At 41.4% G+C, this 27943-nt stretch overlaps 3 protein-coding genes and 1 long non-coding RNA gene across 9 annotated transcripts in view; 2 read left to right on the top strand and 2 right to left on the bottom strand.

The window, feature by feature from the left end:
* Positions 1–18367, top strand: part of agap3 (ArfGAP with GTPase domain, ankyrin repeat and PH domain 3) — a 125339-nt gene extending 106972 nt beyond the window's left edge. For all 4 annotated transcript variants that reach the window (XM_034888469.1, XM_034888470.1, XM_034888468.1 and 1 more), the window contains 5 exons: positions 2067–2221; positions 2680–2770; positions 3741–3963; positions 13842–14097; positions 15422–18367. In XM_034888469.1, the coding sequence (XP_034744360.1) occupies positions 2067–2221; positions 2680–2770; positions 3741–3963; positions 13842–14097; positions 15422–15652 (956 nt within the window). In that variant the 3' untranslated portion in view covers positions 15653–18367. The remainder of the gene's footprint in view (positions 1–2066; positions 2222–2679; positions 2771–3740; positions 3964–13841; positions 14098–15421) is intronic.
* Positions 18368–22609: 4242 nt separating this feature from the next.
* The window catches only part of LOC117954578, a 10263-nt gene continuing 4929 nt past the window's right edge, over positions 22610–27943 (top strand). Inside the window, exon 1 of the long non-coding RNA XR_004658847.1 lies at positions 22610–22623. This is a non-coding gene — a long non-coding RNA (uncharacterized LOC117954578). The remainder of the gene's footprint in view (positions 22624–27943) is intronic.
* Positions 23065–25087, bottom strand: gbx1 (gastrulation brain homeobox 1). The gene is made up of 2 exons (XM_034888481.1): positions 24334–25087; positions 23065–23669 (listed from the first exon to the last, which is right to left on the bottom strand). Exons 1-2 carry the CDS (start codon positions 24782–24784, stop codon positions 23161–23163), a joined length of 960 nt encoding a protein of 319 aa, XP_034744372.1. The 5' UTR covers positions 24785–25087; the 3' UTR covers positions 23065–23160.
* asb10 (ankyrin repeat and SOCS box containing 10) overlaps positions 27059–27943 on the bottom strand; it is a 4785-nt gene continuing 3900 nt past the window's right edge. For 2 of the 3 annotated variants that reach the window (XM_034888478.1, XM_034888480.1), the window contains exon 5: positions 27059–27763. In XM_034888478.1, the coding sequence (XP_034744369.1) occupies positions 27578–27763 (186 nt within the window). In that variant the 3' untranslated portion in view covers positions 27059–27577. The remainder of the gene's footprint in view (positions 27764–27943) is intronic. The other variant, XM_034888479.1, reaches the window with a different exon arrangement.

The following is a 27943-nucleotide window of genomic DNA, read 5'->3' as shown; positions in this document are numbered from 1 at the left end:
CTGTTTTTCACTGTTTTAGCTGGTCAGACAGGTCATCCAAATGTAAATATGTAAATATTAAAGAGTGCCGGTGATAGTCAAACGGAGTAGAGAATACATCCCCCCAATTTGATCTGCATGCTCTGATTGGAATACCAAAAAGCCAGGATTCTGATTATACTATTTGGTACCCCCGTCCGCCTCATTACATATCGCTCTATTCAAACCGACCAGACTCCTTTGACAAAACCAGTAAATTTACCTCGCAGAACACAGGAGTTGCTACCGCTACCTTGATTGGTTAGTCAGAACTAAAGGTGCACAATAATACAAGCTTTGGTCCAACTTAATGTGGCGTCCAAAGCGGTACATTTGCTTAGCTTTCAGTCTGCTCCTCCAAACGCGGACGTGTCGACCGCCATCCAAGTTACTGTACTGAACTTCAATAAAGTAACGTCATAACAAAGAAACATACGAGGTCATGTGGGTTTTTGGGAGTCCTTGGAAAAACAGCGTTTTGACACAAAAACATTCCTTCTTTGACCGAAATTTGAATGTTTGGATTTAAATGCATAAGGAACACTAGTAGGAGGTTGAAGAATTATATAAAAACTTAAAAAAACAACCACAAAATCATGCATCCACCCTTTAAAAACAATACATTTGGCTCTGATCACTTAAAAGTTCTAGGGTATCATCAAATGTCAACCAAGGAAATGTAAGGAATGTCAAAACCTGCACTTCAGCTTTGGGATCGGAGCTGAGACGACCTGATTGTTTTTACCAAAAATGTCTGGTTCTTTGATAATAATTTATAAAGTACCAGTCCGTGTACATAAAAAATGGAAGTAAATGTTAACTACAACTACCAAGATCAGTTTTTACATGGGTCATCCAGGTACAGAATTTAAGATTCTCTCACCTGCATCAATAACTGAAAGCTGAAGAATATAGAATACAGTGTTAGAAAATAGATAATTTAGTTTGCATCTTGCACTTAAATTACTTTACTTTAGATCTGGATAAATATTGGATGTATTTAGCAACTATGGTGTTTTGTTCACAAATTTAACAATAAGGCGTTTTGAATTTGCTACCACTCAGATTCTTTTCTTCTCCATGGCAACGGCGGCCGAGGCTTTTGAGTATTACAGCATTTACACTCCTCCTCAATGCCGAAATGGTGGACAAATCATATTTCTCAGGAAATAAGTTGTCATTTTTCTCCAACCCCTCTTCTATTTTTTTTCCTGTGGAGTCTCGTAGTATGTAGACCTTTACAGATAGCTGGGAATTGAATGGATAAGACATCAGAGAGGTTAAATCACAAAAATCTGATTTTAAGAAAATATATTGTGTGTTGCTGATGATTGCCGGTAATGTACTTACCAAGTACACAATTACCAATGTAATTGCACTCACTTAGAAAGGAATTACAATATTTAGCAAAATTTAGTTAGCACTTATGAGTTTGGGATTTTGAGTCATTTTCAAGCAACTAAAAGTGCTCAGGAGCACAGGAGGTGCAGATAAATTATTTATCTGTTGCTGAGTTTAACAGAAGCCCATTTCATCATGCATTCGTGCATGGATGGGCCTCAGCCACTGAATTTTGTCAGATTGCACAACCGACATTAGACCTCAGCATTAATCCTTATAAAATAGCAATGTGGATTGACTCTGTTCACAATTTTTTTACTCATTTAATTTTACAAGTCAACTGCATCACAAACGCTACTACTTTCTTCCATGAGTTTTTAACATAGACTGTATAAAATGGCTTTTAAAGCGCTCCCGAGCGCTGCAATGCTCTCCCTTCTCTTCATTGAAGCCTCTATGTTTACAGACTTGTGGTGATGCGCAATGTGCTATAGGTGCCAAAATAAAATCTATTTTTGGTACTGGCAATTTGTTTTGTTTTGTCATGGTTCATGCGTGCGATAAACATTACACTTTGTGAGAAAACATTGTGGCAGAGAATCGTGATATCAAAAAATTGTGATACATATTTTTCCTCGATTCGTGTTGGCCTAACCGACGTGCCTGTTTAGTCAAGTACTACTTTATTGTTTATTTCTGTTTTTCAGAGCAAGAAGATTCCTTTGAGTTCATGATTGTGTCGTTAACGGGTCAGACGTGGAACTTCGAAGCATCGACATTTGAGGAAAGGGAACTGTGGGTCCAAGCAATTGAGAGCCAGATCTTTGCCAGCCTGCAGTCTTGCGAGAGCATAAAGAACAAGGTACAGTAGTTCATGAAAGAGAAGAAATATCAGAAGGTCTGGAGAAAATCATTTAATCACAGCATTGTCATCATCCTGCAATTCTTCTGCTTCATTTAAATTCCTCTTTCCACCTCTTTTCAACTTTTATTGCGGCCTCAACCTCCCCGGCCCCCTCACCCACTTCAACCTGTCACATGTGGGAGATTGTCAGACAGGTGCACCGCAGTGTGGGAGATCTCTTATTAGAACTGACAGACATCGGAAATAAAACACGGCTTGTGTCAGCATACTGGGGAGACACAGCCTCATTTTCATATTTTCTCTGCCTCAGTCTTTTCCTAAGATTTTGAAAAACCTTGTCCCTCCCTCTTCCAGCAAGTTGTCAATGATTTGAGGGACATTTATAATTGTTTGCCTTCTCTTACTCTTGCAATGATTAGTTCCTGCTGACTTATTCTCTCCCTCATTTCTTACAGTCTCGACTAGGCAGCCAAAGTGATGCAATGGCCATTCAGTCCATACGTAACGTGAGGGGGAACAGCTTCTGTGTGGACTGTGATGCACCCAGTGAGTATAATTCTTCACCACACCAGCTCTTGTTTTATTTACAAGGGCCTTGTTGAGTTGGAAACAAATAGCTTCTGTGTTTCCATATTTAATCAAATTTGAAAAAAAGTTCTTAAACATTTGATTTTTAGCGGTTAAATCAAGTTTTTGCAAGTTATTGGTTATAAGACATTGAGTCAATTGTTCAGTTAATCTCACTCTTCGACCTACAAGCACATTTATTTGCAAAAATATAGTAAAATATAGTAAAAAATGGGTTGGGATTGGATGCGCTCGCTCGCTCACTGCCATTGAAGATCAGCCATTTGCACCAGGCACCAATCAGTCAGTCAGTTGTCAGGAAAAGAAAAGAAAAATCGTGCACCTTGCTACTAACAAGCTAACGTTAGCTTGTCACCTCAAAATGGGCAAGTGTTGTTTTAACTGTAGCAGCAGAATCCAAATAATAAGTGGGTTAAGCCTAATTTAGGCCATGACCCTGAGGCCCAATAGACGATGGGATTTATAGCGTTGGACTCCCAAATGACGATTACAAAACAAGTTGCATGTGCTACAGTCTGCCAGCAGCAGGCACAATGGTGTTCACAGCAGAGCTTATAGCAACAGCAGCGTTTAAAGCCAGCACTGCGACTACTGTTAGCAATGGTAAAAGTATTGCATCATCCATATTGCAGCCTGTGTACCTGCAAGCTTAAATTCTTACATCTTAACCCAGGGTTATACTGTATACTGTAAACCTAAAAGAATTAAATAAAATTTGTATAACACAAAGATTCCTGCTTTCCTTCCCATAACTTATTCTTTGGAAGGTTAAAATGCAGAGTAATCCTGAAAAAACGTTTACTCCAAGAGAGTTTACAAAGATGAAAAAGGGTTTTTAAAATTCTTCTGTTGAGATTGATTTATAAAGCTTCTCTTGTTACTTCTTTTACTCTGTTGTTGTAAATATTTCTCATCCTCCATCATGTAGACCCAGACTGGGCCAGTCTGAACCTGGGTGCCTTGATGTGCATCGAGTGCTCTGGGATCCACAGAAACCTGGGCACTCACCTGTCTCGTGTCCGCTCCCTGGACCTGGACGACTGGCCGGTGGAGCTCAGCATGGTGATGACGGCCATCGGTAACTCCATGGCCAACAGTGTATGGGAAGGCGCTTTGGAGGGCTACACCAAGCCAGGGAGCGACAGCACCAGGTTAGCATCCTTCTACAAATAAAGGCGCTGCTTAATGATGCAAAGAGAGATTATAGAATGAGAATGCAGCACTGTATTCTGTCCATTACCTGCCAGTTATTAGCCACTCACATTTCAGAACAGGCAGTTCACACCACAAAATGCTCCATAAGAAGCACCAGGGGTCCATAAATGTCAGTCTGCTGAACCAAGAACACATAATTTTGTGTTTGAGCATCAGTCCATCCTGTCCACATTGATTATTTGAGTCAGTACTTTGTTGGCATCTCTATCCCTCTGCCTCTTCATTTTGAGATATAACATCTAATATTTCCACCAGAGTATATGTTGTCTTGTATGTCTCTCCCTTTACTATAATGACTGGGAAATCATAATTCCTGAAAGGAGTGTCTCGCTGGACATTGTTTTGCACGCACCTGATAAATGCCCTGAATAGCTCCAAATCTATCAAGTTTGTCACTTGACATGTAAGGGCTAATCAGGAAAATATCTTTTAATCTAAACCACATGTGAAACCAGCCCATGCCCTTTGTTCATGCTCAATATCAAGGGATTAATAGTAAGTAGGAATGTGGAATTTCTCCTAACTTAACCAGAGTTTTTTTTTTCCCTTTTGGAACTTAACAAGTAGCTTTCCATCTTTTGATTATGTATCTCTTAAATTATACTTTGCCACTTATCCTGTATGGCCCTGCCCTAACTTACCCCAATGACTATTTGCTCCCTCTCTTCTGAGGTACCCAGGATTGTTTATCTCTTGGTGACAGGTGAGACCTAGCGTCCCAGTCTGACTAATGACCTGCTGTGTGGCTGTGCAGGTAATTAAGCACACCATTATGGCTAAACCCCACCCCAAGAGCAAGGCCCTTGGGCCCCAAACTGCCGTGTCACATATCCATCACACAGGGCCGGGTCATCACTCTGTCTGTCACAGCAAAAGTCTGTAGGGTCTCCCTGGTGGCATTAGACTGTTTTTACATCACAGCTTTGTAACTTTGTTACATAAAGTGATATACCAACAGAGAACTATAGCTGCTTTCTTTTTTAGTACCACTGCTTCTGCTGTTGCAGCTGTTATGGCTAAACAATAATAGAATTTAAACAATCTTAGAATACAAATCTAAGGCTTTATTAAAGGCCATGTTGTGTTGCCCGCTAATTATTAGTTGAGGTGTTATTGATAATACAAAGATTAAGATGTATTTGATATTTTAGCACAGACAGTATAACATGTAGTTTGGCAGTCTTCGCATGCCCTGTCATTTTTATTTGTTAGCAGGATACCTCAAAAACCTTTACATCAAATGTTACTGAAACTTATCAAAGGTTGGGCCACAGAACAAGTGAATGTTGCAGCCTCTGTGGACTGCTTTCTTGTTGTTAAATTATAAATTGAACCTTGTCCTGAAACACTTTGTGGTTTAATAAACTAAAGCCTAACATTGGTTAAAAACTGACCCATAATGACACTAATTTATATCCCTTCATGCTAATGCATGGCCAGGGTTGGAAGTTTTTTTTAAAAATTGTATTCTGATACAGTTACTAATTACTTACTTTAAATGTAGTCAGTAACTTAATCCAAGTATCACAATATTAAAGTGATATAAATTGAGTACTTTGTATTACTTTTGGATTAACTCAATGCCAAATATGGGCATAAGTTGCACTGTACTGCGCTGTCAGTGCTCTTTTCTGCTTTAATTACAAAATATTGGTGAAATTTACTCCCAGGGAAAGAATTATTTCACCAACATTATAACCTATTGTAATGAATTGCCAACTTTTAGCCATTGTTTCACTCAAGACCAAAGTGGAGTTGTGTGGAGTAGTAAATTATTTTCTATTTTAAAAATGTGAACCTGTTTATAATCCCTGTTTTTACTAAATGTATCAGTAATCTGATTACGCCTTTTTTTCTTTCTCTGTTATTTAATTGGGATCCAGTTACCTTTCATTTGTATCCTCCTAATTAAGTAACGCCGTTCCATGTATTTTGTCTCTCTCCAAGTCTGTGCTCAGCTCTGGTTATGACAGGATCCATTTTAAGGTTTAAACTTGTGGCAGTACAGTACATAAGGCTCACTTAACTGTAAAACTGTGAGCAGTGTAGGTGAGTGCCTTACAATCCAGTTACCTGCAGATTCAGTATGCACTTCAAAATCACTATTGGTCATACAGAAAGAATACTGTGAGAAACCATTTCATGCGCACATACATATAAATAAAGTTTCTGTTTCAGTTTGCGCTTTTTATAGTTTTTTCATTCCACCGGTAGTCTCAGGCCTTTTCCTCTTGAATCTATCCTGCGCTCTCCGGCCAGTTCAGAACTGAATGATTGCCTACAGTTATTTATTGAATGGTATCTGTGCTAAAGTGCTCTACTGTGGACTTGATGAAAGATTATTGATGTTGATTCCTCTCCCTACCACTGTCAGTCCTACGTCGCCTCAAGCCGGAGAGGTTCTTTATTGTAAAAAATCCGATCTTATCCCGCAGCAGCATCTCGATTAGTTTTCCCTGTCAAACAATAAATCTCATTTGCAGCATAACTAATCTTTAGACAAAACACAGCAGTTGTAAATATCATATATGGCCACTGGTTATAGACATGGTGATAATTGTGTTGCTCATAGAACATTGTACCCTTGTGGGGGAAATGCTGGTATCAAATTATATTTGCTTTATCATGAATGATGAATGGGAACAAACTTAATGGGATGTAGTTATCTTATTTCTTTTATTTCTTTTAACACCATAAATCCTGACCTGACTCTCCTTCTGCATATGGTCCTCTTAAGTTGAGTGGAGCACATATGAGAGGATTTTAATTGTGTCACATCGGTGACATGTAGCAGCTTTGTGATGGCACCCAGGCAGGCAGTGAGTGCATGGCTCCTGAGTCCCACTAAACATTAGTGACACCTAATCTAAACGATTCAGTAACTACCTGAATATCAACTCAGTGTCTGATTGAATGTCTCCTGCAAGACTAGTTTTACCCCGTCGCATTTTTGAGATTTAACTTAAAAGCATTCATCCACAAGATTGGTTTAGTTTATGATATTCTGGATCGAAAGAACACAATATATAGATTTGTTGTACGCAGATCCGCACAGCAACATTGGACTGATTACAGACATCATAATGGGAAGATGATGATAATGGGAGGAAGCATAGTTTTATCCATGCACGTGTGTCACCAGTTTTCAGACCTTAGAAGAATGCATGTTACCACTTTCCAATAAGACACCCTTCATAAAGTAGTAAATAATGGCTTTTTAGATCAGTTAAAAGCCATTAATAGAAGCACATTTTGGATTGCCAGGTTGTAAAAAAAAACATCTCTTTGGCTGGTGTCGATACTCTATATTTAGTAGTAATAATGCAGTTCTAAATGTATAATTCCATCAGTAAATGATAATTTCTTTACCACTTTCTAATAAGCCATCAAGCCTACAGTTTGATGGGCAATAAAGGCTTTTAATGACTACGTCTGCATCTGTGGGTGTTAGTATTTTGTTAAAAATTGATTTTTCTGTAATTCCCTCTCCAAAGAAATCCAATTATTCAAACAGCCAAAGTAATGTTTTACAACCTTCCAACCTCAAAAGTGGTTCTTATTCATGGCTTATAACTTATCTATAAAGAAATAATGATGTATTAACCATAATCAAGCCATTCGCTATAATGAATACAACAGTTTTATTAAATAATGCCTTGTTAAAAAGCTGAACCTGGCTAGGCTAACTTTAAATCCATAATAATGAATGTGTGTGAGCCTTGCATTGTGGATGATCTCTGCAGTCAGCATATTGGATGGGAGTTGTTCTTTTTAATTAGCACCTAGGAGTCGTTGTGTTTTGCACATCACCTCTAATTGCTTGGCATGTTCTTGATAGAAAACACCACAGACTATTTTGACAGATTCTGTGGGGGAGGTCCAACAGCTAACTTTATCCTTATCATCTACTGGCAGACTCACAGTAAAGCACACACACACACACACACACACACACATACACAGACACCAGTTCTCATTTGGGGGAGATGTCCTGGAGCATGGACGGATGTGGACGGCTATCCCTCACTGACGCGGGCCTCTCACTGTCACCCTCTGTAGGCTCCGCGCCGCCCTTGGCCACAGGCAGGTAATAGCTCTGATGAGAGCCCTCCACTTTGTTTCAGAAATAATTTGCCACTCCTGCCGCCTGCAGGGGCTGCGTGGTAATAAAAATGAATCACACCGCTAACCTCTCCCAACCTGGACCCACTGCCTCTTTTAACCCCTTCTGCTCCGGCGTTGGCGTTTTTCGCCCATCCTCCCAAGCTGTTTGTGGCGTTTACAACATCGGTGCTGTGGCCATTAGATTCCTGTGCTAGGATTTGTCCACAGTGGCCTCTGTCCTCCTATGTTTCCCCAAGACACAGAGCAAAGCTTCGGGGCTACTTACAGGTTAGGAGTGCTGGAACGCCAACTCTCAAAAGAGCTTTTAGAATAGCCGGCCTTGCCAGGAGCCCTGATGGAGTTAGAGTAATTAATTAAGACAAATGAATGACTGGGTCTTCTCATGTCCGCTCTCGCTCTCTCCCTCTCTCTCTCTCTCTCTCTCTGTCTCTCTTTCTCTCTCTCTAAATGAAACCCACAGGTCAGTAATTAGCCCTGTGTGGGAGAAGTGGTACCACAGTCACTAATTTCCCACATGCCATCGGCTTTCTTAGCCAGGTAGACGTAGAGGAAAGGCCTGAGTCATTATGGCAAAGTAAACTTAACTGTGCAATTTAGTTTTAATCTTGTTAGCATTATAAACTCTTAGCAAAAAAAATTGTCTAATGACGTGAAAGTAAAAAGATCAGAGCCTTTTATGTGAACGAGAAGTTGTGTGTACGTACATGCAGCAGGCTGCATACATAAGCAGGGCATGTGTTATCGTCCCCTCTGCTTTGTATGTGAGGCGAGGGTTCAGCAGGGGTTAACAGCATGAGCATTTAAGGGTGTTAGTCTTGCTGGCACAAAAACACAGCCACTCCATCATGAGGAGGCTGACAACCTCATTAATGTCACAATATATTCAACTCATCCCTATGCCTGCCTTCGGCACCCAGATGCTCTCCTGTTGGTCCTCTCTATTGAGCTCAACACAACAACCTTTTGAATTCTGGTCATCTGTTCCGACCGCACTGTGGAAGCAAGAAAAGTGGCAGCTATTCCACTTGAAGAAATATTTGTCTTATTTCTTTTGCAGCTGTTCTTCTCAGAGCGGAGCATACCATGTCTACACTGTACGCTGGGGGCCATAGGGGGTATTATTTGGCACTTTTTCTACAGTGTTTCCTGTGTTGCTTCTTCATTTCTGGCCCTTAGCAACCTTTGATGCTTTGGGGCCCAGCTTTCTGTCCCTGTTGTGTGCGCTTTTTTTCATCTCTGTCGTTCCCCTCCGAGCCCCCTCTCTCTCTTTCTGCGGCTGTCCCTCTTCCTCACACTCTCTCTCTCTTCCCTCCCCTTGGTTTTGTGGAAGTGAAGCTGCTGTCTGCATGGGAATCGGTCCCATACAAGTTGCCAACCCCCACTGTGAGGTCTGTTCAGGCTGGTCAAACCCCAAGACCCCCCCTTCCAACACCACCACCACCATTTCTCCCCTTCACTGCGTCTATTTGATGTGTCCGCAGTGAATTTGGATCCTTGGGGAAGAGTAGGAGGAGCTCTAGAAGCTTTGATTGTTTAGGAAGAATCAGTATGTGTTTGAAAGATCTTCTCTTCCTGTGGACCCATACCTTTATTACAGGCAGTCAGGTTGGTCATTCTGTAGTTGGTCAACCACCGCTGGCTCCACCCTCGCCGTCTCCGTTTCCCTTCCCTTCCTATAAATTCCTGTTTGCCTTTGTCTTTCAGGCTTGACTAATTATCCTTGTTTGTCCCTCTTTATTTGAATTCAGTCATGTGTTCTTGACTCCGTGGGCTGGGTTTAGGAGAATCATTCCGCCATTTGCCACTTAATTAAGTCAGGGTCAGAATCCATTGCTCAACGGAGAGCTGAAAGGACAGAGCTCTAATAGAATTATAAAAGAGGCCTTTCTCTACTGTTAAGGCTGCCTTTATCTACGTGGGCTCTGCATAGGCAAATTAAAGGGGACACCAGCTCTGGACAGTAGCCCATTAAGACTCAGTGAGCATTTTGATGTTTGCCCAAGATTTCTTTCAGATTCAGTCTAATGATAGAAAGTTAAACAATGATTATCCGCTTTGAGATAACTCTGAATGATGAAAGAAGTTTGTTGCGAAGCAAACACCGCTTGTTTTGAGTTGAAAGAGACACAGGCATTTTTATTAGGAACTGTAAGCTCCCCTCTGTCCCCTAAGCAACAGAGAAATTTAGAACAAGTATGTGCTCAAGTCAGGGTGGGGAAATGGGTGTCTGTTTGTGCCCGTGTGTGTGTGTGTGTGTGTGTTTGTGTGTGTGTGTGTATAGGTAAGAGTAACCATCAGTTCAATTTCCTACATATCCCCCCATGCTGTGAAAATGCTCCTCCTTTCCCTCTCCAACTCCCCTCCTACTCTGTCCTGGCGCTTTGACATGCTAAATCTGCTGATTTTATTTTTCTTCTTCCTGCGGTGAGGAAGTGTCCTTTTCAAGGGTCTCAGTTTTCCCCTCTGACTGTCTAAACCCTACCTCTGTTTGGATTGTTTTTCTATTTCAAACAAAAGACAGAGGCAGGATTACCATTTCACTTCCTTTCACACTCTTTCTTTCAAGTGGCAGCAGTTTAGGAATTTCTTTAAAAACCACTGCGTGGCTGCTTTTGTTTTTATTTTTGTGTGGAAAAAGTAGACAGTGCAAAAAGCACTGTGGTTGAATTCAGATCTCAGCATCAGCAGTGAGTGAGGCCTTTTCCTGCAAGTCCTCCGGGCTTTTTTCATAGCGGAGGCTAACAAAGTGTCCTCAGGGCTCCTTTCTGAGATGTTGACGTCTTCTTAATGGCTCTCTTCAGCCTTTTTGTTTCACATCTTAGTGCTAACTTTCTGCCTCATTTAGCTCATATCAATTCACTGGGCTCTACAGATTCAGCATCTCATTCATGGTCTAGCTTTTTGAAACAAACTGTTTTAAAACATGCTTAGATTTCTGTAAAAGGTTGTAGATTTTTGCCTTGAGGATTACAGTTAGTTATAGAGTTTTTAGACATACTTTATCCTTTTTGGCAGTAAAAAAATAAAAATAAAGCACTTGTATTCAAAGTGTCCACCGGAAATAAGAGGGGAGGGCAGGACGGCCCCTTCCTGTTCTGAGCAGTCTGCCTGTTTTAAGGCCAATTGATTTGCTAACAGGCTTGTCCACACATAATGACTGAGTAGGGATTGATGGAGGTATTACACCATAAAACTCTGAGCCACTGCAATTGCCGGCCATTAGGGCTGTATTGTTGCTCAGATAATACCTTCACCCTTTAGAAAAGATCTTCTTTTGGTTACGGGGTAAAGGACTTTCTCCTACACATTTTCCTCACAAAAATGCACCCATATGCTTATAAACGCAGTAGCTTTAAAACCTGTTTTAAGATGTAGGTTAAGTTGCTTTATGAGCTTCATGGGGTGTTTTGCAGTTAATCAATCTATGCTGGGGCGCTGATAAAGAGCTGCACCTCTTCCATCACATCCTTAACCGTAGTTAGGTGCCGGAGCCAGGCTCCTCTGTGAAAGACAGACTGCTCTGTGAAGTGAGCCTGGCAGCTGACATATGAGTCTGAAAACGGTTGCTGTCTGTGGTGAGTTGGCAGCCTTGACACCTCGCTGCTAAGGCCGTAATAAAGGAGAGTGACTAATGTGGAACTGGTTACTATTGTTAAAACTGCTGCTGTAATCTAAAATGATCTATTTGGGGATACACTCAGGGTTAGTTCACACAAATGACAAAAGGACATGTTTTCTCTTTTATCTCCAATGGTTCTTTCTGACATTATCTTAACTCCACTTTTCAAAGAGGTCTGTGGGTTATGTAAAGTAACTACGACATTGTTTCAGGAATGAAATGTTGCTGTTGAATGTGTTGAACAGCAACAGGCAATATTCTATATTTTTACCTATTGTCAACAAATCCCATGAAGATACCAGAACTAATAGCGATTTATAGTAAAAGCATTGTTTGTTTGTTTAGCCAAAACCCTGATACAGTTTTTACTCTGTGCCATAGACCTTCATTGTTCATTGACACATCAGTGAGCCTCACTGCTGCACTGTTGTTTATTTCGAGTCAATCCCACAACCCCTCTACTGCTGTAAACACACCAGAGCAACAATTGTGTGTTGTTCCGCAGCTAAATATAGTCCCCAACAAATGCATTTACTCCAGTTTGAGTACATTTGGTAAAAACTACAGTGCCCTGCTACTTAATGAGCCTTTTTTTAAATTAAACTATTTATGTGTGGACAGTTTATAAGGAGTCAAGTTTTCAGTCAACAAGGGCTTTGTGCTGAGAGCCACAGACAAGGTAGGGAAAATAGAAAGTTTTGGTTTGGTTTTGGTCTTTTTATGGGATATGTTTGATAAAAAAAGAGTATAGAATAACATCAGCGTAATCCTTGTCAGTTTACAAACCTGTTAGCACCACATACAAAATTCCATTCATCTCCATTGCATCAAGGTAGAAACAGAAATCTTAAAGATAAATAGCTCATGTAAAAGCAAATGCTTCTGTGTGGCTAAATACTTCTTTTGTAAATTGGGGGAACCAACGCTTTAATAAATTATATAATTATGTCATTTAATGTGTGGATGTGACGGTCCGCAGCTCATTTATAAGGTTGATTTTGGTAATGAAGTTGTACTGTTGGAGTTTTTTGTCACTGGTATTATGATGAAATGGAATTGAAGTGATTTAGATTGTCAGCTTGTACTTGCTGCTAAGCCTCGGCCCGTTGATAGAGAGTCCCATGAGAGCCTTGTCACTCTAGCCAGCGTCGCCGCTTTAACTTATCCTCACAAACCTTCTCCATTCTGTCACTCACCCACAAATCCAAACAACGGCCTCTTTCTGCTCTCCTTATCACACCGGCTGACAGGGTCACAGGGTTAGTGCCACACTGGGCATGCTCAGTCATTCACATATTGATATTGATTTTTTTTTTTCTTTCTTATTTGGACAGTTTGTATGTGGGCAGAGAATGAAACGGGGGGTCAAGATGGAGAGCAATAGATAGAATTCTGCCTGGCAAAAGAGGATCGAGCCTTCCCTCAGCCTCTATTCTCTGCTGCAGGCTGAAGGGAAGGAGCCCCACAACCCAGCGTCCCTCTCTGGCTGCCATTCAGCCCCATCGATCTGACTCAGGGCCCAGCCACCCCAAGGGAGACCGGGGCTCGGAGACACTCTGCCTCTTTTGTGGAGGGGATCCACCAGCTCAGACTGACAGCCGACAGCGCTGATAAAAATACGTCCCCCCCTCCTTCCTATATTGTCAGCAGCAGACATGCTGTTCAAGATGTGTAACCTTTAGAAAGCTGGCCAGGCTCTCACCGTCTTGCTGTCGACCTTAATCACTAAAAAGTGGAATATTGCCCAAAGCGTCACAGCCTTTGGCATTCTCTCATCTCTTCAGCCGATCTTGCTGTATTATTTCCCACTGTGATAGTGGAGGCTAGTGGCTTTCATGTGCTCTAATAATTTAGAAACGGCATTTTAGTGAGTCTCTTAGGCCAATTACTGTAACACCTCCCCTGTGTGACTACACACCTTTTTCACATGGCTTTGGCTTGAAATCACTGCCTCAAAATTCTAAGATAAATGTTGAGAGGTATTTAACTTAGGTGCTAAATTGTGTATGTATGTTCAGCATATTTCACCCAGCCTGACCTGTAGCGTCCCTGTCGTTTCCTTCTCTCCAGAGAGGAGAAGGAGCGCTGGATCCGAGCCAAGTACGAGCAGAAGCTGTTCCTTGTGGGACTGCCACAGTCGGACGTTCCCCTGGGGCAGCAGCTGCTTCGGGCGGTGGTGGAGGATGACCTGAGGTTGGTGGTGCTGCTGCTGGCCCACGGCACCAAGGAGGAGGTTAACGAGACCTACGGGGACGGAGACGGACGCACTGCTCTGCACCTCTCTTGCGCAATGGCCAACGTGGTCATCACACAGCTGCTCATCTGGGTGAGTTGGCTCATCCGGCTTTGAGGGGAACAATCAGAGGTGGATGAACATTGATAGTGTCGGCATTTAGAGTCTGGGCAAGTGATTAAGGAGTTTAAGTGTGAAAAGAAGGACTTCCTAACAACCAGCAAACACACAGATTCTCAGCCAGTTTCTCATAAGAGAAAAGCTCGTTCCACATGTTTTTTTTAATTACCTTGATCTTTATTTTTCTTAGTTAGCATAGCTTTATTTTCTAAAAGTTTTATTTAAAAGAAGCATTTCCTTGATGGAAATTCCTCTGGAAATCAGTAACTACTTCATGTAACTAAAGTAATTGTCTTAGCTTGGTCAGTATACTTCTTTCCAAGAAACAGTCCAGGAAAGTGCTGAGAATCTACAGACCCATAAAAGAAAGTGTTACCATTTATTTCACAACATGAAGGTTTAAATGCTATTTCAAAACTCTCTCCACACTGCTGGGTATAAATAAGAAACACTGAATCATCCGTTATTTTGGGTCTAGAAAGTTGTCCATTTGAAGAAGTGATACCTTTATTGTTCCCCAAAAGGAAATTATATTTTACCTTTTGTATTTGTTTTAAACTTATAAACACACACGCCCGAAATACACACACATGCACTTACAGGACCTATGCATGCACTAATTAAGAGAGATGTCAGAGTGAGTGGGCTGCCCATTAAAGGGGCCTCAAGCAGTTTGGGGTTTGGTGCCTTGCTCAAGGGCACAATGGCTTAATTCCCAGACAAAACAGCGTTAACTCAATAGTAACTACAGCACTGAAAAATGTTGTGTAGCTAGTATTGTTTTAAATTGCAAAAAAAAGTTAAAAATCCTAGTTAGGATTTAATGGACCCAAGATTGTCCAAGATACCAAATATGTCAGTATTTGTAAATGAGGAATGGACAAGATATCTCCATATAACAAACTGCAGCATTGTGGGTTTGAATATTTCACCAAACACCAGTCAATATATATTTCTACTATAATTGAATTGTTGGGAGAAGCAGATACAGAATCTACTGTAAATCTGAAATTGTCATACAATGTTATACAACTTCAATAAAACTGCAAGAAAAAGGTCAAGGGTTTAAGAAGTTCTTGGGACAAACAACTTTAAAAACGTTTCTGCTTCTGAGAAAACATTGAGGAATGAAATGAGCAAAACTCAAATGAGCTTCTGAAAAGAAGTTGTTCACATACAGAGTTTTTGCATTGCATGTGTTGTTTTTTTAAAATCCAATGGTCATACTGTTTGTAAAACCCTCTTTGCAAATAACTATTGATGATCGGCCTTTCGTACCCTTCATTTTCTCCCACAGTACGGTGTGGACGTGAAGAGTCGGGACGCTCGTGGCCAGACCACGCTGTCCTACGCCCGGCGAGCCGGCAGCCAGGAGTGCGCCGACATCTTACTTCAGCACGGTTGCCCCAACGACACGAGCAGCCTGACATCGGTGCCCACTCCCAACATGAGCCGCCGCAACCCCAATCCCAACATCAACAACAACAACGCCCAGTGTGAGCTCAACCGCAGCATCAGCATCATGTAGGAGCCAGTGAGCAGCCGCAGACACACGAACAACCCCGAACCCACTCGTCTCTTCCCAGTTCTTTCTCCTCTGTTTCACACTGTGTAACCCAGAATCAGTACCAATGGAGAGATAACAGGAGCGATGGACTCAGTGTTTATATTCCACTAAGCCGTGAGAAGAGGGTTTTTGGGGTTCGGACATTGTACATGGTTTGTTTTATAGTGATATTATTATTATTTTTTATTTGTTCATTCAATCTTGATCTAAAGTGATCACGATCAGCTTTAAACTTTTTGTTTTTTAAGCGCCAACCAAACAAATGACTTACTTTGGCATTCATACCTTCCCTACGAAAAGCATTTCCTTAATGCTTGAACATTTCCTTTTTATGTCTTCCCCTTATGCGACGTGAACTGATTTTATAATGAGCTTGAAATGAGAAGCTTCCTTCAAATTTCCAAGCCTAGGCATAATAACATAAAACTGTGAGGAATAGATTTACAAAACACTGATATGGGAAAGAACCCAAATCTTTCATGATCTCAGTAGCTTTAGTAATGATGCATGTCTTCAACACAGCTATCAAACTCTCGACATACTATTCATAATACAAAGGCAAATCAATTATAGTTGAAGAGTCCAAATGATTTAGATACTTAATTCTACAGGAATATGGGTTTGAATTACCATAAAGGAGTTGATTGCAGAATTCCTATCGGGTGAAAGGGAGTCATTTCCTTCACCACCCTTATGGCGATCCTCCAGTAAAAGTGTCCGCGACTGTAAAGGAATTAGGGGCATAATGTTTCATGACCATCAAGCCACATGGCCTTGTAAGTGTGCCTCTTCAGACTTCATTCAAATTCAAAGTATCAAATCGTACCATTAATGATGTCTTTGTTGAAGTAATTTTCCGATTGACTCAGTTGTATTGAAGTTAGCGACTGGAATATTCATTCACCTCCTGTGGCCAGAGGCTATAGAATCGGTACTCTTGGGAGCATTTCCTCTAATGCTGCTGTGAAATACATACACGGTACTGTGTGTGAGTGCGTCCGTACAAAACTGTGCCACACACGTGTGTGCTAACGTCTGTGACCGTGTGCAGCAGGGAGCAACTGGGCATTTCTCTTCATAAACATTGGAGAAAGGACACCAGAGAGGAGATACCTCTAGGGAAGATTTGGGAACATAACTGTGTTTTAATGTACAGACGTCTGTAAAAAGTAGTTCTTGTTCATTCACCCTATTCCTTATAAGAACAACAAAAACAACCCTTTCCTTTCCCTTAAACCTATGTGTCAGCCTATAAGCAAATGATTAACAAAATGCAATCTAGACTGAAGTGAGACATTAAGGAATTAGAATGAGCAAGGTTTGCAGAGGGATGTATAATTCTTTTGGCCTTCTTTGCATTAACACAAATTTACAGTATTCCACTGACATGATAAGCCAAGTAATTTATAGCAAAGGTAAGAAATGAATTCAGGTGGAGTTGGCACAATGTCTCCAGCGTATTTTTCTTATTATTCAACTGCCATTTTTAAGGTTTTAAACCGTCTTGATTTTATGGGTTTACAAAGGCAGAATATGTGTTTACAGAGTAAGTTATTCATTTTTTCTAACTTATCATTAGAATTCTGTTTGTCTTTACAGTATTCCTTTTCAGATAACATGGTGAATAAATATGTGGTCAAACAAGGATGTTTGTAAATCACAGAGAGAGCGATATTGTAAAGGAACTGTTGGACTATTTTGAAAATGTGCTTATTTGTTTTCTTCATCATAAGATTGATACCTCTCTCAGGTCTGTATGTTAGCGCACGGAGCTGAGCGGCGCCAAGCTAACCGTTAGCCTGGCTTAGCATAAAGTTCCACCACGTATTTTCCTCTACAATTTTCAAACTGTGGAGAGAACGAGGCTAACCGTGGCGCCCTGCTTCTCCCAGTCTTTATGCTAGCTAAGGTACACTAAGCTAAGCGCCTCCTGGCTCTAGCTCCATACTTAACGCAGAGCCGTGAAAGTGGTATTGATCTTCTCATCTAACTCTCAGCAAGAAAGCAAATAAGTCTAAAATGTCCAACTCTTTCTTCAAGACATCCCAAAAACGGCCACAAATTCCACCAGATACTTTCAAATTTACTTGTACTGCATACATCAAGTGGTACTGGCCTTATTTCTGATTTCTACTTAACCAACTTAGAGTACATTTCAGTGTCTGAGAGGATTATTGACAGGAGTTTAATGTGAATATTGATTACCTGAACTATAGATGATGAAAAAACACTAGAAATCTGCCTGTTTGTACCTGAAGTGTACATAATAGCGTAATGCTTTTATCTGAAGACAAGCTCCACCTAGAGAAACAAACTAAACTGGGTTTAGGTCCCTTTTGAACCATGAACCATATTTTGATATGTTGTTTTTGTTGTTGTTTCTCTTTAGGCATATTTTTAAGGTACTTTGGTTTGGTATTGACATTAACCGACCATCTTTGGTACTTGTGTATAATGATGTACATTTGACATATTTATAATGCAGTTTGTATATATCTTTCTTTTTTTTGTTGTTGTTAAAGTTCATTTTGTATTTCCTTTTACGTTGAGAACGTGACACAAAGCAAACGCTAAAGAGTAACTTGTTGTATGCTTGGATGCTCAGCTGACTGTTGACCAATTAATAAACACTCAAATAAAACGATGTAGCCTTCCCTGCATGTAGGGAAATCAGCACATTTGTCTAGTGTATGTGTTCATCCATCACGCTCCTGCCGCTTCTGTGCATGACCTGCTGACGAGGTGAGACCCTTTCAAATTAAAAGTCTCACTGTCACTTCAACACGTACTGCCATTTCATGTTTTTCCTTTTGCATGTCCATTCATCAAACTTCCTGGAGAAATTCAATGTCACTGGAACAGTCCGTTTAATGTGTCCAAGAAAACTCATCCGAGCCTGTTTTGAAGGTAAGTAAAGCAACCTCTCTCCACTTCCTGCTTGTGGGACCCCCAACAGTTGGCTGAAAGAGGATTAAGATAAAGAGCCGGGCTTAGTGTCAGGCAGCACAACACCGTGGGGAAAAGTGAAAGGTCTAAGTGTTCATAGGAGTCAAGCCCTCACTAATCCACTTCTTATTTCCTGCTAATCTTGTCTCAGCATATCTTCATCCCCTTCCTCTCTCTGTTGGCCGGCTTTGTTTGAGCTTTATCACCTGGTTTCTCTTTAGTGTTTCCTCTTCCTCCCGCCGCGCTGGCTGGACATGGAGCCACAATGCTCCGAGTCACGCTTAAAGGCCCTGAAAACTTTTTTTTTTTTTTTTAAAGCGGCTTCATTTCCAGTAAGAATGGGATCCTGCATGACAAAAAGAAGTTTTGGTTATTTCCCATGAAAGATTTCTGTTTTTATCTTTTTCTCTGTACCACTGGTTCGAAGTGGGTGTGGCTTATTTTGAAAAAGGCATATGTGGGTGCCTGTGTAGCTCACCTGGTACGGAGGATCAGTCCTCAGCCCCGGTTTGACTCTGACCTGTTAATATGAAAATATTTATTACAAAAGCATAAGATTTGAAGTCTTCAAGGGCTTAAAATCTCAACAGGCCTTGCTTAAACAAACCTGAACGGAATCATATTCACTCTGCATCTCTTGAGAAATATCCCCGAAAGAATGTGTCCTGTAATTTATTACCGTTCCTCACGCCTTGGCAGACCCCAGCCACTTGTGTTTGTTGTGGTGAGACTGGAGCGCTTGCGTGCACTGCTGTGTGTTTTGATATTTCATCAGGGCCTGCTAAACAGTGAGGAGGGCTCTCTGCCGCCCACCTCTTCTTAGACAAATTGCCTTCTAAGATTGCAGAGGTGGGTCTGAGGCTGATGGATGAGTACACAAAGACCTGACAAGACCATATTTGCAAACATTAAATCCCTATTTCCATAACATGTAGGGGCTGCTTGGCCACGGGCCATTTTAACAGCCTGTTTAGCAAGCAGTCAGTGATGTGCCCGGTCATAACAATAATGTTGCTTTAAGGTGGCGTTAGTGTCAACCTGTCTTGATTTGGACAGGTTACTGTTGCTCCATGTTCTCTGCTTCACCCTTTCCTCCTCCTAAACCAATAATTATATCCACTCTGCGCATTCAATCTGACCATCTCTCCTCTCCTGAACCCCCCCCCCCGACCTGAACATCCATTTATCAATTTCAGTTCCATCATGTCTGAGCAGTACATCCATGTTGCACTCTGCTCCTTTGTGACTGCCCCAAACTCATGTCTTCATTTCCATATCCTTGAACCTCTCTCTAATCAGCAGATTTCAGCACATCCCTGCCTCTCTTTCCCACTCCTGCTGCCAAACCGGGCCTCGCTATCTTCCTCTTCATCCTCCACCTCTCTCTCTCTCCTTTGTCTTACATAAACACTCTGTTCCCATCACTCTCTCCCATTCTCCCCTTTTCTCCTCTCTCTTTCTCTTCCCTTCCCCGTTGGCTTTCGCCTGCATTTCTCTGTTAATTTGCCTGAGAATGCATTAGCTGTAATGAAGGCTGAGGGCCGAGGGAATCCTCCAGGGTTCCATTAATCATCCCCCCTCAGACAGGCAACCTTGATTACAAGTGGCAAGAAATTCATTAGAGCTGGGCCTCTGACAACTCTTATCTCCGCCACTAGATCTGACTCATTAGGCAGCCAAATTAAAGCTATGATGGCCCTGATGAAACTCATCGCTTGTTTATCTTGTGCGATTTGATGCATCTGCCCATACATCACTGTAGCCACGACCGTCCGGACCCTCCCAAGAAGTCGGGCCTGCAGTCAGCGCTGAGCAGCGTGCTCTCACACAAGCAGCAAGTAATGACCCCCCCCCCCATCTCTCTCTCTCTTTCTGTCTCTCTCTCTCTCTCTCTCTCAGGTGGGAATGTGGAGGTGGTGTAATGTCTTTGCTAGGAGAACTTCTTCTGATATTTCAATTTGTGATTCAAGTAGCAGATTGGCAAAGTGATACAGACATTGTCTTGAGACTGAGGTGTTCACTTAAAGAGTAGATTTAATGGAAGAGAGATTATTAAAATGTATAAAGGATTAACACATTCACAAGTACACAAAAGCTATTATACAGTAGCCAAATAAAGTGACATGACATTAATTGTGTAGTGTTTTGAATTAGCAAATCCTACAATATGTCACCTTTTTTAGTCAATAGATTTTCTAGCGTTGGAATAAATCTGGGATGAAATTGTCTCGCTCGCAGGATAATAACAACCACCATGACCTTAGCCTCTGAGCTGTATCATGGCTTCTCGTCGTCGCCTCCACCGTGCAGATCACGGGGACCAAAATAGCCGTTGCACTCTGGCACAATGTCGTGGAATTGACCGTCTATATTAGTCAGCTCTTGGACCATACTAAAACTTCCACTGCTCCTTCACACGACCATCACTCCTTGAATCCCCATCCAAGTGTCACAGTCTTGATGTATGAGGTGGACAGTGAAATAAAGTTTACTACTCATGGGTGCCCAGGTCATCAAATGTCTGTTTATACGCTGAGCTCAAAATAAAATGGCAGTGTGTGCATCCATGAGAGGCTTGAGGGAAATGAAATGTAAGATAAGGATGGGGTATTCAAGAAGATTATGGAGAACATTGTCCCCCAAACCCTCCATATTTAGGCAAAATACTGATTAAGAAGATTAATACTTGATGAAATATTTATACTGATAAAACATTTGAAGTATCTCACCCTATCATTGTACTTCAACAAGTGCTGTGCTGCAGTAGCTTAAACATGGCTTGAGGCCTGAGTCTATTTTGGAAACAGGAAAACCAATCACTTTCTCTCATCTGAGGGGAAGTGAAATTATTCCAACATGAGATTTTTCTGGAAACAGTTCAGAGAAACCATGTAAACCCCACAACCATGCGTATGAAAGATGACATTAAACATCAAGCCCTATTTCCCCTTTCCTGTAATTGGATAGCAATGTGGCCAGGCATTGTTTTAGTTGCAGATTATTTTAATATTGCTGCTCTGTGATCTTCCATTGCCATGTAGGTTTCCATATTTGGTCTGAGTGAGCAAGCATTGGTTTGCTCATGTCACTGTGGCCATCCTTGCAGATGAGTTCTGTTGGTGTACATAGTTATGCAGCTATCATTTTTATTTAGTAGCTATAGCCTTTTATATTTATAGGAAAGCATTCAGTCGATTTTAGAAGTCATACGTTGTCTCTTCTATAATCATGTATAAACTCTCATGAAATATTTTGCCACTGGGGCATTCAAACTTATACTGAATTTTCTACAGATGTCAGAATTTATTAAAGTAGATATCAAATGAAATCTCTAGAAATTCTTTCCTTGTAGAAATCCAAGACGCGTCTTATTAAATGAGGTCTTGTTAGGATTTATATATATTTTTTTCCATTTTTGTTATTTTACAAACCCAAACTGTTTAGCTATCAGATTAGTAATGGCTGCTGTCGGTTTGGTTGTCTGTCTGTAGTGACTGATAGAAAAGTTCATTACAGCGTGTTGAATATTCTCACTCTAAAGGAGGATGCATCAACATGGCCTCCTAAAGAGAAATCAGTCACTGCTGCTGTTTAAAAAAAGACCCATCTAACCTTTCAGCTCTTGATTATTCTGGGGGAAATCATTTGTAACATCCAGAGATTAAAACTAACACGTGTGCGATGTTGAATCACTGAAAATGTTCCAAATGTTAGGGTGCTTTTTAGTTGCAACGCTGGAACTCCTTAAATGAAAAAGATAAGCATTATAACATCTTAAATTATGTATGTAGGGTTTTATTAGGCTAAATAAAATATGCAATATTTATTATCAAAATAGCCGCCTGGCTTCAGATTCCTACTGAAACATGAATCGCTGTTAAACAGTGTTGGCCAAATTGTTTTCACAACAGCCATTTTTCCAAACCATTAAAACATATTTACTCTACCCTCTAAACAATAATAATTCAATCTGGATCCCGACTTTCGTATAAAGCGATTTATTAGGTCAATATAGTTTACAGTTGTCTCGTTTGGTCAATATTTCCTTCACATCTTTTCTTTTTTTCTCTCTCCACAAATAGCTGTCAAAGGGAGTTCCTACAGTTGCCAAACTAAAGGTAAAACGTCTTACATGCAAAGGTGGTCAACAAATTGTACGAAACACAAAAACTGTAATTCAGCTTCACCAAATGAAGACATGCACATAACCAACAGAACATTTTGGCCCTATATAAATACTTAAAAAAATCTTTACAGTCTCATCTCATAGTGCCCATTTGTACCGATTTGTACCCATTTATATTTACATATTCACAGAGCAAATAAATAAAAATGACAGCATATTGTCAAATAATTGATCTGTCTGCGAGCAAATCTCTGCTCAGTCTCACCTCTCAGACAACATAATCGTTTCCTCCTTTTTGTGCTTCATGCGTTCAACGAATCAGTGGAACATAGAGTCAATGGAAGTGTTATTTATTATTATTCTTTTTCATTATTAATATTTTGGATTTTCATGTACTTCATGGCCTGGTCCCTTGTTCTATTTGTTGATGCTGACTCCTCACCGCAAACCTGTTAACGTGCACGGGGATGGGGACCACGATTTTGGGATTTCTCACCGGTTCTCCTGACCGGTTGTTGACATTGCCGGCTTTGATCCGTTTCCACTTGGCCCTGCGGTTCTGAAACCAGATCTTCACCTGCACCTCGCTCAGTTTAAGTGCATGTGCAATCTGGGAGCGTTCAGTCAGAGAAAGGTACTTTTTACAGTGAAACTCCTTTTCAAGTTCGAGCAGCTGCTCGCTGGTAAAAGCTGTTCGTCTCCTGCGGCTCTTCCCCGCTGAGCTGCCGGGCGGCAGCGCCTCCTGCGAGCCCGTTTTTAGTTTGCTCTTCTGGGACAGGGAGTTGTTCCCATCCGAGAAACTTTCGTTCTCGCTGTCCGCGGAGCTGTCCTCTCGGTCACTGCACACGGTGTCTGCTGATTTTAGGTCCAGCTTCTCGTCGTCTGAGCTGTACAGTTTGGTCTCACCTATAACGTGAAAAAGGAAGAAGAAAAAAAGAACAAACGCATTCACGTTAAGTTACTCTTTCATGAGCCTGCGAGCCAAAAGCGACGATTACGCAATGTGTCCCAACGTTAGACCTCGATCATTGTAGAGAAAATATCTACGAACCAAAAAGCTGAACCCACTCCAAATGTTTTTTTTTTACAAGTAGCAACATTAACTGAACTCATGTTGGTCGTTCTGCGTGTAACCACTGAGTTGTTATATAGGCTACAAGTTTTTCATCATTCTACTAAAAGTTTATTTAACTGTGATTTAGCATGCCCTCCAGTTCGCTCTTGTACTAATACTACAAACAATTAAGAAATAATTTTAATAAAACATACACACAAACACACACACTAACTGTCATTAGGTTGCATCCCCATGAATTTGGGCTCTAATGAATATTGCATCATTAATATTATGTTGCATTATTAATATCCTGCAACGATGACAAAACTCGTGTAAGAAGGGTTTTACTTTTCGTTTTAATTTAACTGCGTTTCTGAGACCAAACACTTTCTCCATGGGCCGACAATCCCTGCTTTAAAGCATCTTTTACGCACAATGGTGACTTTTTACGCAGCATCCATGCGGTTTGGGATTTGATCAAATACAATCAATAATTAATGAGGCCGAGCTCACCTGATATTGTTTGAAAAGTTTCCGAGAAGTTAAGCAGCTCAGAGCCCTTGTCCCGGCTGTGCAGCTCGTCGGAGTGAGGACTTTCCTGCCTTCTCGCTGCGGGATCTGCGGCGCTTAAACGGGGACCTGGCAGCTCTTGTGGTGGGTAGAAACTGTCCGGAGGATCCGAGAAACTTGGCATGGTCGTGGTGAGCGCCACCATGGATGGCACCCCCTGTCCCAAACTGGCACAGAACGTGTTGGTGAGCCGTCCCGCAAAAGAAGCCAAAGGCGCGAGTGGAGGTATACCAGACGATAAAGGCGAGTGGGATAAAGCTTGTGGAATAACCAAAGGTCTGTACGGCATGAACATAGGATAGCCCGTGTAGAGCAGGTGTCCCGGTCTGGGCTGAGGAGTCCCTATCAGGGAATCTATAGAAAACGCCGTCCCTTGGCCGCCTGGTCTCTGCATTTTGCAGGCAAACACTTAGATTCGGTGGAAACTTAAAAGCAGGTGTCCTTTCCTCGGCGGCGCGCAAAACTTTCAGTGCAAAGACAAAGTGAATTGGAAGTAGATCCGCTGCCGTGCTGTCATCCCTGGCAGTGGACTGCTTCTCCGGATCTCTGCACTCTATATGTGTCAGTCAGTCGGCCGCTCTGTTGTTTGCCCCACCGCTACCTTTTCCCTCTTATTTGTCACACACTGAGACATAAACACACGTTCTCTCTATCTATCTACCTCTCCCCCTCCTCTCTGCAACTCCTCCCCCGCCCCTCTCCCTTTGCGCCGTGTGCGCGCGGAGAGAGAGAGAGAGAGAGAGAGACAGAGAGAGAGAGAGAGAGAGAGAGAGAGAGAGAGAGAGAGAGAGAGAGAGAGAGAGAGAGAGAGAGAGAGAGAGAGAGAGAGAGAGAGAGCGCGCATTGGTTATCATCTGCAAAACAAGAGGAATGAAAAGGGGGTGTTTCCCTGGGGGCTCATCCATCTTCCTCAAATTACGCTTCATTTCCTTATTCAGCCCCTGACTTTTTGGCCGCCTTGAGAGGCGGTAGTTTCCCAGTGGTGGAGACCAAGTAGACGGGTCGCACATCTCCCCCCCCCCCCCCCCCCCCCCCCCCCCCCCCCCCCCCCCCCCCCCCCCCCCCCCCCCAGACCTCCTCCTCTTTTGCCAGGTTCACAATTGACTGCAAAACGGTGTGAGAGACTGCTCCGGCCCTTCCCCTTCTATAATCGTTGACCACACCAACCCAATCAGCTATTATTAATTTTGATTGATGATAAGTAATTACTCCGGATTCGAGGGACAGCGTAAAACAACGGTGGCTTTTGTTGAAATATTGGGGCCGATGGGCATCAGAGTCAGGAGGGAGGAGAGGCAGATGTTTCTCCGCTCTCTGTCCCATTCTCCGCGGCTAAAAACAATGCGGCGGGCTTCAGAAAGAAAAAGAAGTGCTGCAACAATTGCTCCCTGGAGAGAGATACTCTGCGCGAAATTAGATTCAGATAAAAGACGTTTATGCGAGGTCAACTGCGCTGTGGACACGGACAGATATAGCCCAGTGGCCAAAGTCAAATCCGACGGATGCCACTTAGTTTGAACTCGGGGGAATTAATATAAAAAGCTTTCAATTATAAACTTTAACGTCTATAACCGACCATCTGTCACCTAAATCATTCCTGAAGTTTTTTTTAAAATTATTTTTCTATTTTTATAAATGAAACAATCCCACATGTTGCTTTAAACGTTGGGAGTTGTAATTCATTCCTGATCTAAAATGCATGAGGAGAAAAAAATAAATCACTTTTCCTTAAGCACTGGTTTAATCGCAGATCATTTTACCTTTTAAATGGCAATGGGAAGTGATGATGATTAGCCCCATTGAGTCCTGGGTGCCCGGGCTCTCCAACTGGTCGTCTGATTGCACGAGGACATAAACATATCAGCAGCGCCTCTGATTAGCAGTGGAGGGCCAGACCAGGCTAATTCTTATAATTGCAAGTGACTTCAGCAGCACCTCTCTCTGATCTATTGAAACCATTTCCTGAGATCAGCTCCCTAGATTTTCAGAGGAACTCTCATACAGCTCCTCTTTACGCATTTTTACTAACGAGGTTTTTGGTCACATTTTTAGTGACCAACTCAAATTTATATTTATGTGTAGGTTTTTTTTTTTTTTATCTTTTTTTGTGTTTTTGTATATAAAAATGGGTAAGGTAAGCTTGATACAAATTTCCCCCTATTACCCGTTAAAACAAAATAGTCTATATATTTTAATTTAAAAGTCACTGCATTTTTTTCTTCATATAATGTAAATTGGTGAAATTAAGTGTGCAGATGTGACCATAATGATCCGCAAATGACTGATGTGAGCGAGTGAGAGGAAACTTCCTGGGCTCTTTTGTCGTTCGTTTTTTCGTTATTAATATCTGAATCATGTGACCAGTTAAAGAATAATTACTTTATCGGAATCTCTTGATAAAAGCACAAATTACAATCGGTATTCAACACAAGTCAATGTAGGTTCAACTTTTTTTTTTTAATATGGAACTCATACGTACCTTTTTAAACTTTGAGCGTTGTTTGGAAACAAAGGCTTAATCAGATTTTTTAAATGCATTCTTTCATCGACATGGGGAAACGACACTAAGTAGAAAGAAGAAAGAGACAATGTAAGACAATAAAAACAACGGTTAAAAAAAAAGACTAGATTCCATGGCCATGGTGAAATCTTTTTTTTTTTTACATCGTTTATTTTATTATAAAATGCCTAATTACATACTGGTGGGAATACTTATTTATGTAAATATTTTAAGGCAATCTTTAATGCACAACACACCATCACTACGCACATTAACATCAAACTACCATGATAATTATCATGTATAAAAATACAAGCATCTGAAAATACTATTACGTGCCGAAGTAAGATACAAAAGTGTTCACTTCATACATTTAGAACAAATATAAAACATCCAATAGTGGATCTGCCGCCATGTATTTGATCAACTCTAGTCTACAGCTCCCTCTTGTGGTGCCCTATCAAACGTGTAACTGGAATAAAAGTGACTGAGCGCAAGCAGCTGCTTCTTCCTCTTGAAATGTGTGGCACAAAATGTATTTAAAAAATATTAAGTGTGCTGATGTATAGTGATACTAGTGCTAGTGCTCTGACTTATTATATTGTAAACAGCTGCTTCGTCCTTAAACACAACAGCATTTAGTCGTCCCCAGGACCCACACTGGCACAGGCTACACACAAAGTTCTTTCAGTGGACATAGCCTCTGTACTCCAGGAGCAGGTAGTTCTTGATGAAGGTGGGCAGATCGAGTTTAGGAACCACCTTATGTACCCGGCCCTCCAGGAAGGTCCTGAGTCTGAAGCGTGCCAAGTGCTGCAGGGAGCGAGGAGTCTGTGCCAAAGAGAAGATGGACTCGTAGAACTCTTTGTGCTCCTGGTATGAAAAACAGATAAACATGAGATCATTTGATAATAGTTGACTTACTTTACAGTAAATTGTAGTAGTATATTGAAAAGTTCTGCTGTGTAAGTTCTCAGCGGGGTCCACTGTGAAACTCACTACAGCTATAACATCCTGCACAACCCTCAAAAGACTAAATATGTTTTGATTCAT

This window comes from Etheostoma cragini, chromosome 12, assembly GCF_013103735.1.
Source record: "Etheostoma cragini isolate CJK2018 chromosome 12, CSU_Ecrag_1.0, whole genome shotgun sequence".
NCBI lineage: Eukaryota > Metazoa > Chordata > Actinopteri > Perciformes > Percidae > Etheostoma > Etheostoma cragini.
The sequence above is the reverse complement of the archived record's forward strand: the minus strand, read 5'-3'. Positions and strand labels throughout refer to the sequence as shown.

Coding starts and splice junctions, on each gene's coding strand:
- gbx1 (XM_034888481.1), bottom strand. CDS start 24,784: ATGCAGAGACCAGGCGGCCAAGGGACGGCGTTTTCTATAGATTCCCTG. Junction 23,670..24,333: donor AACTTTTCAAACAATATCAG/GTGAGCTCGGCC, acceptor TTCACGTTATAG/GTGAGACCAAACTGTACAGC.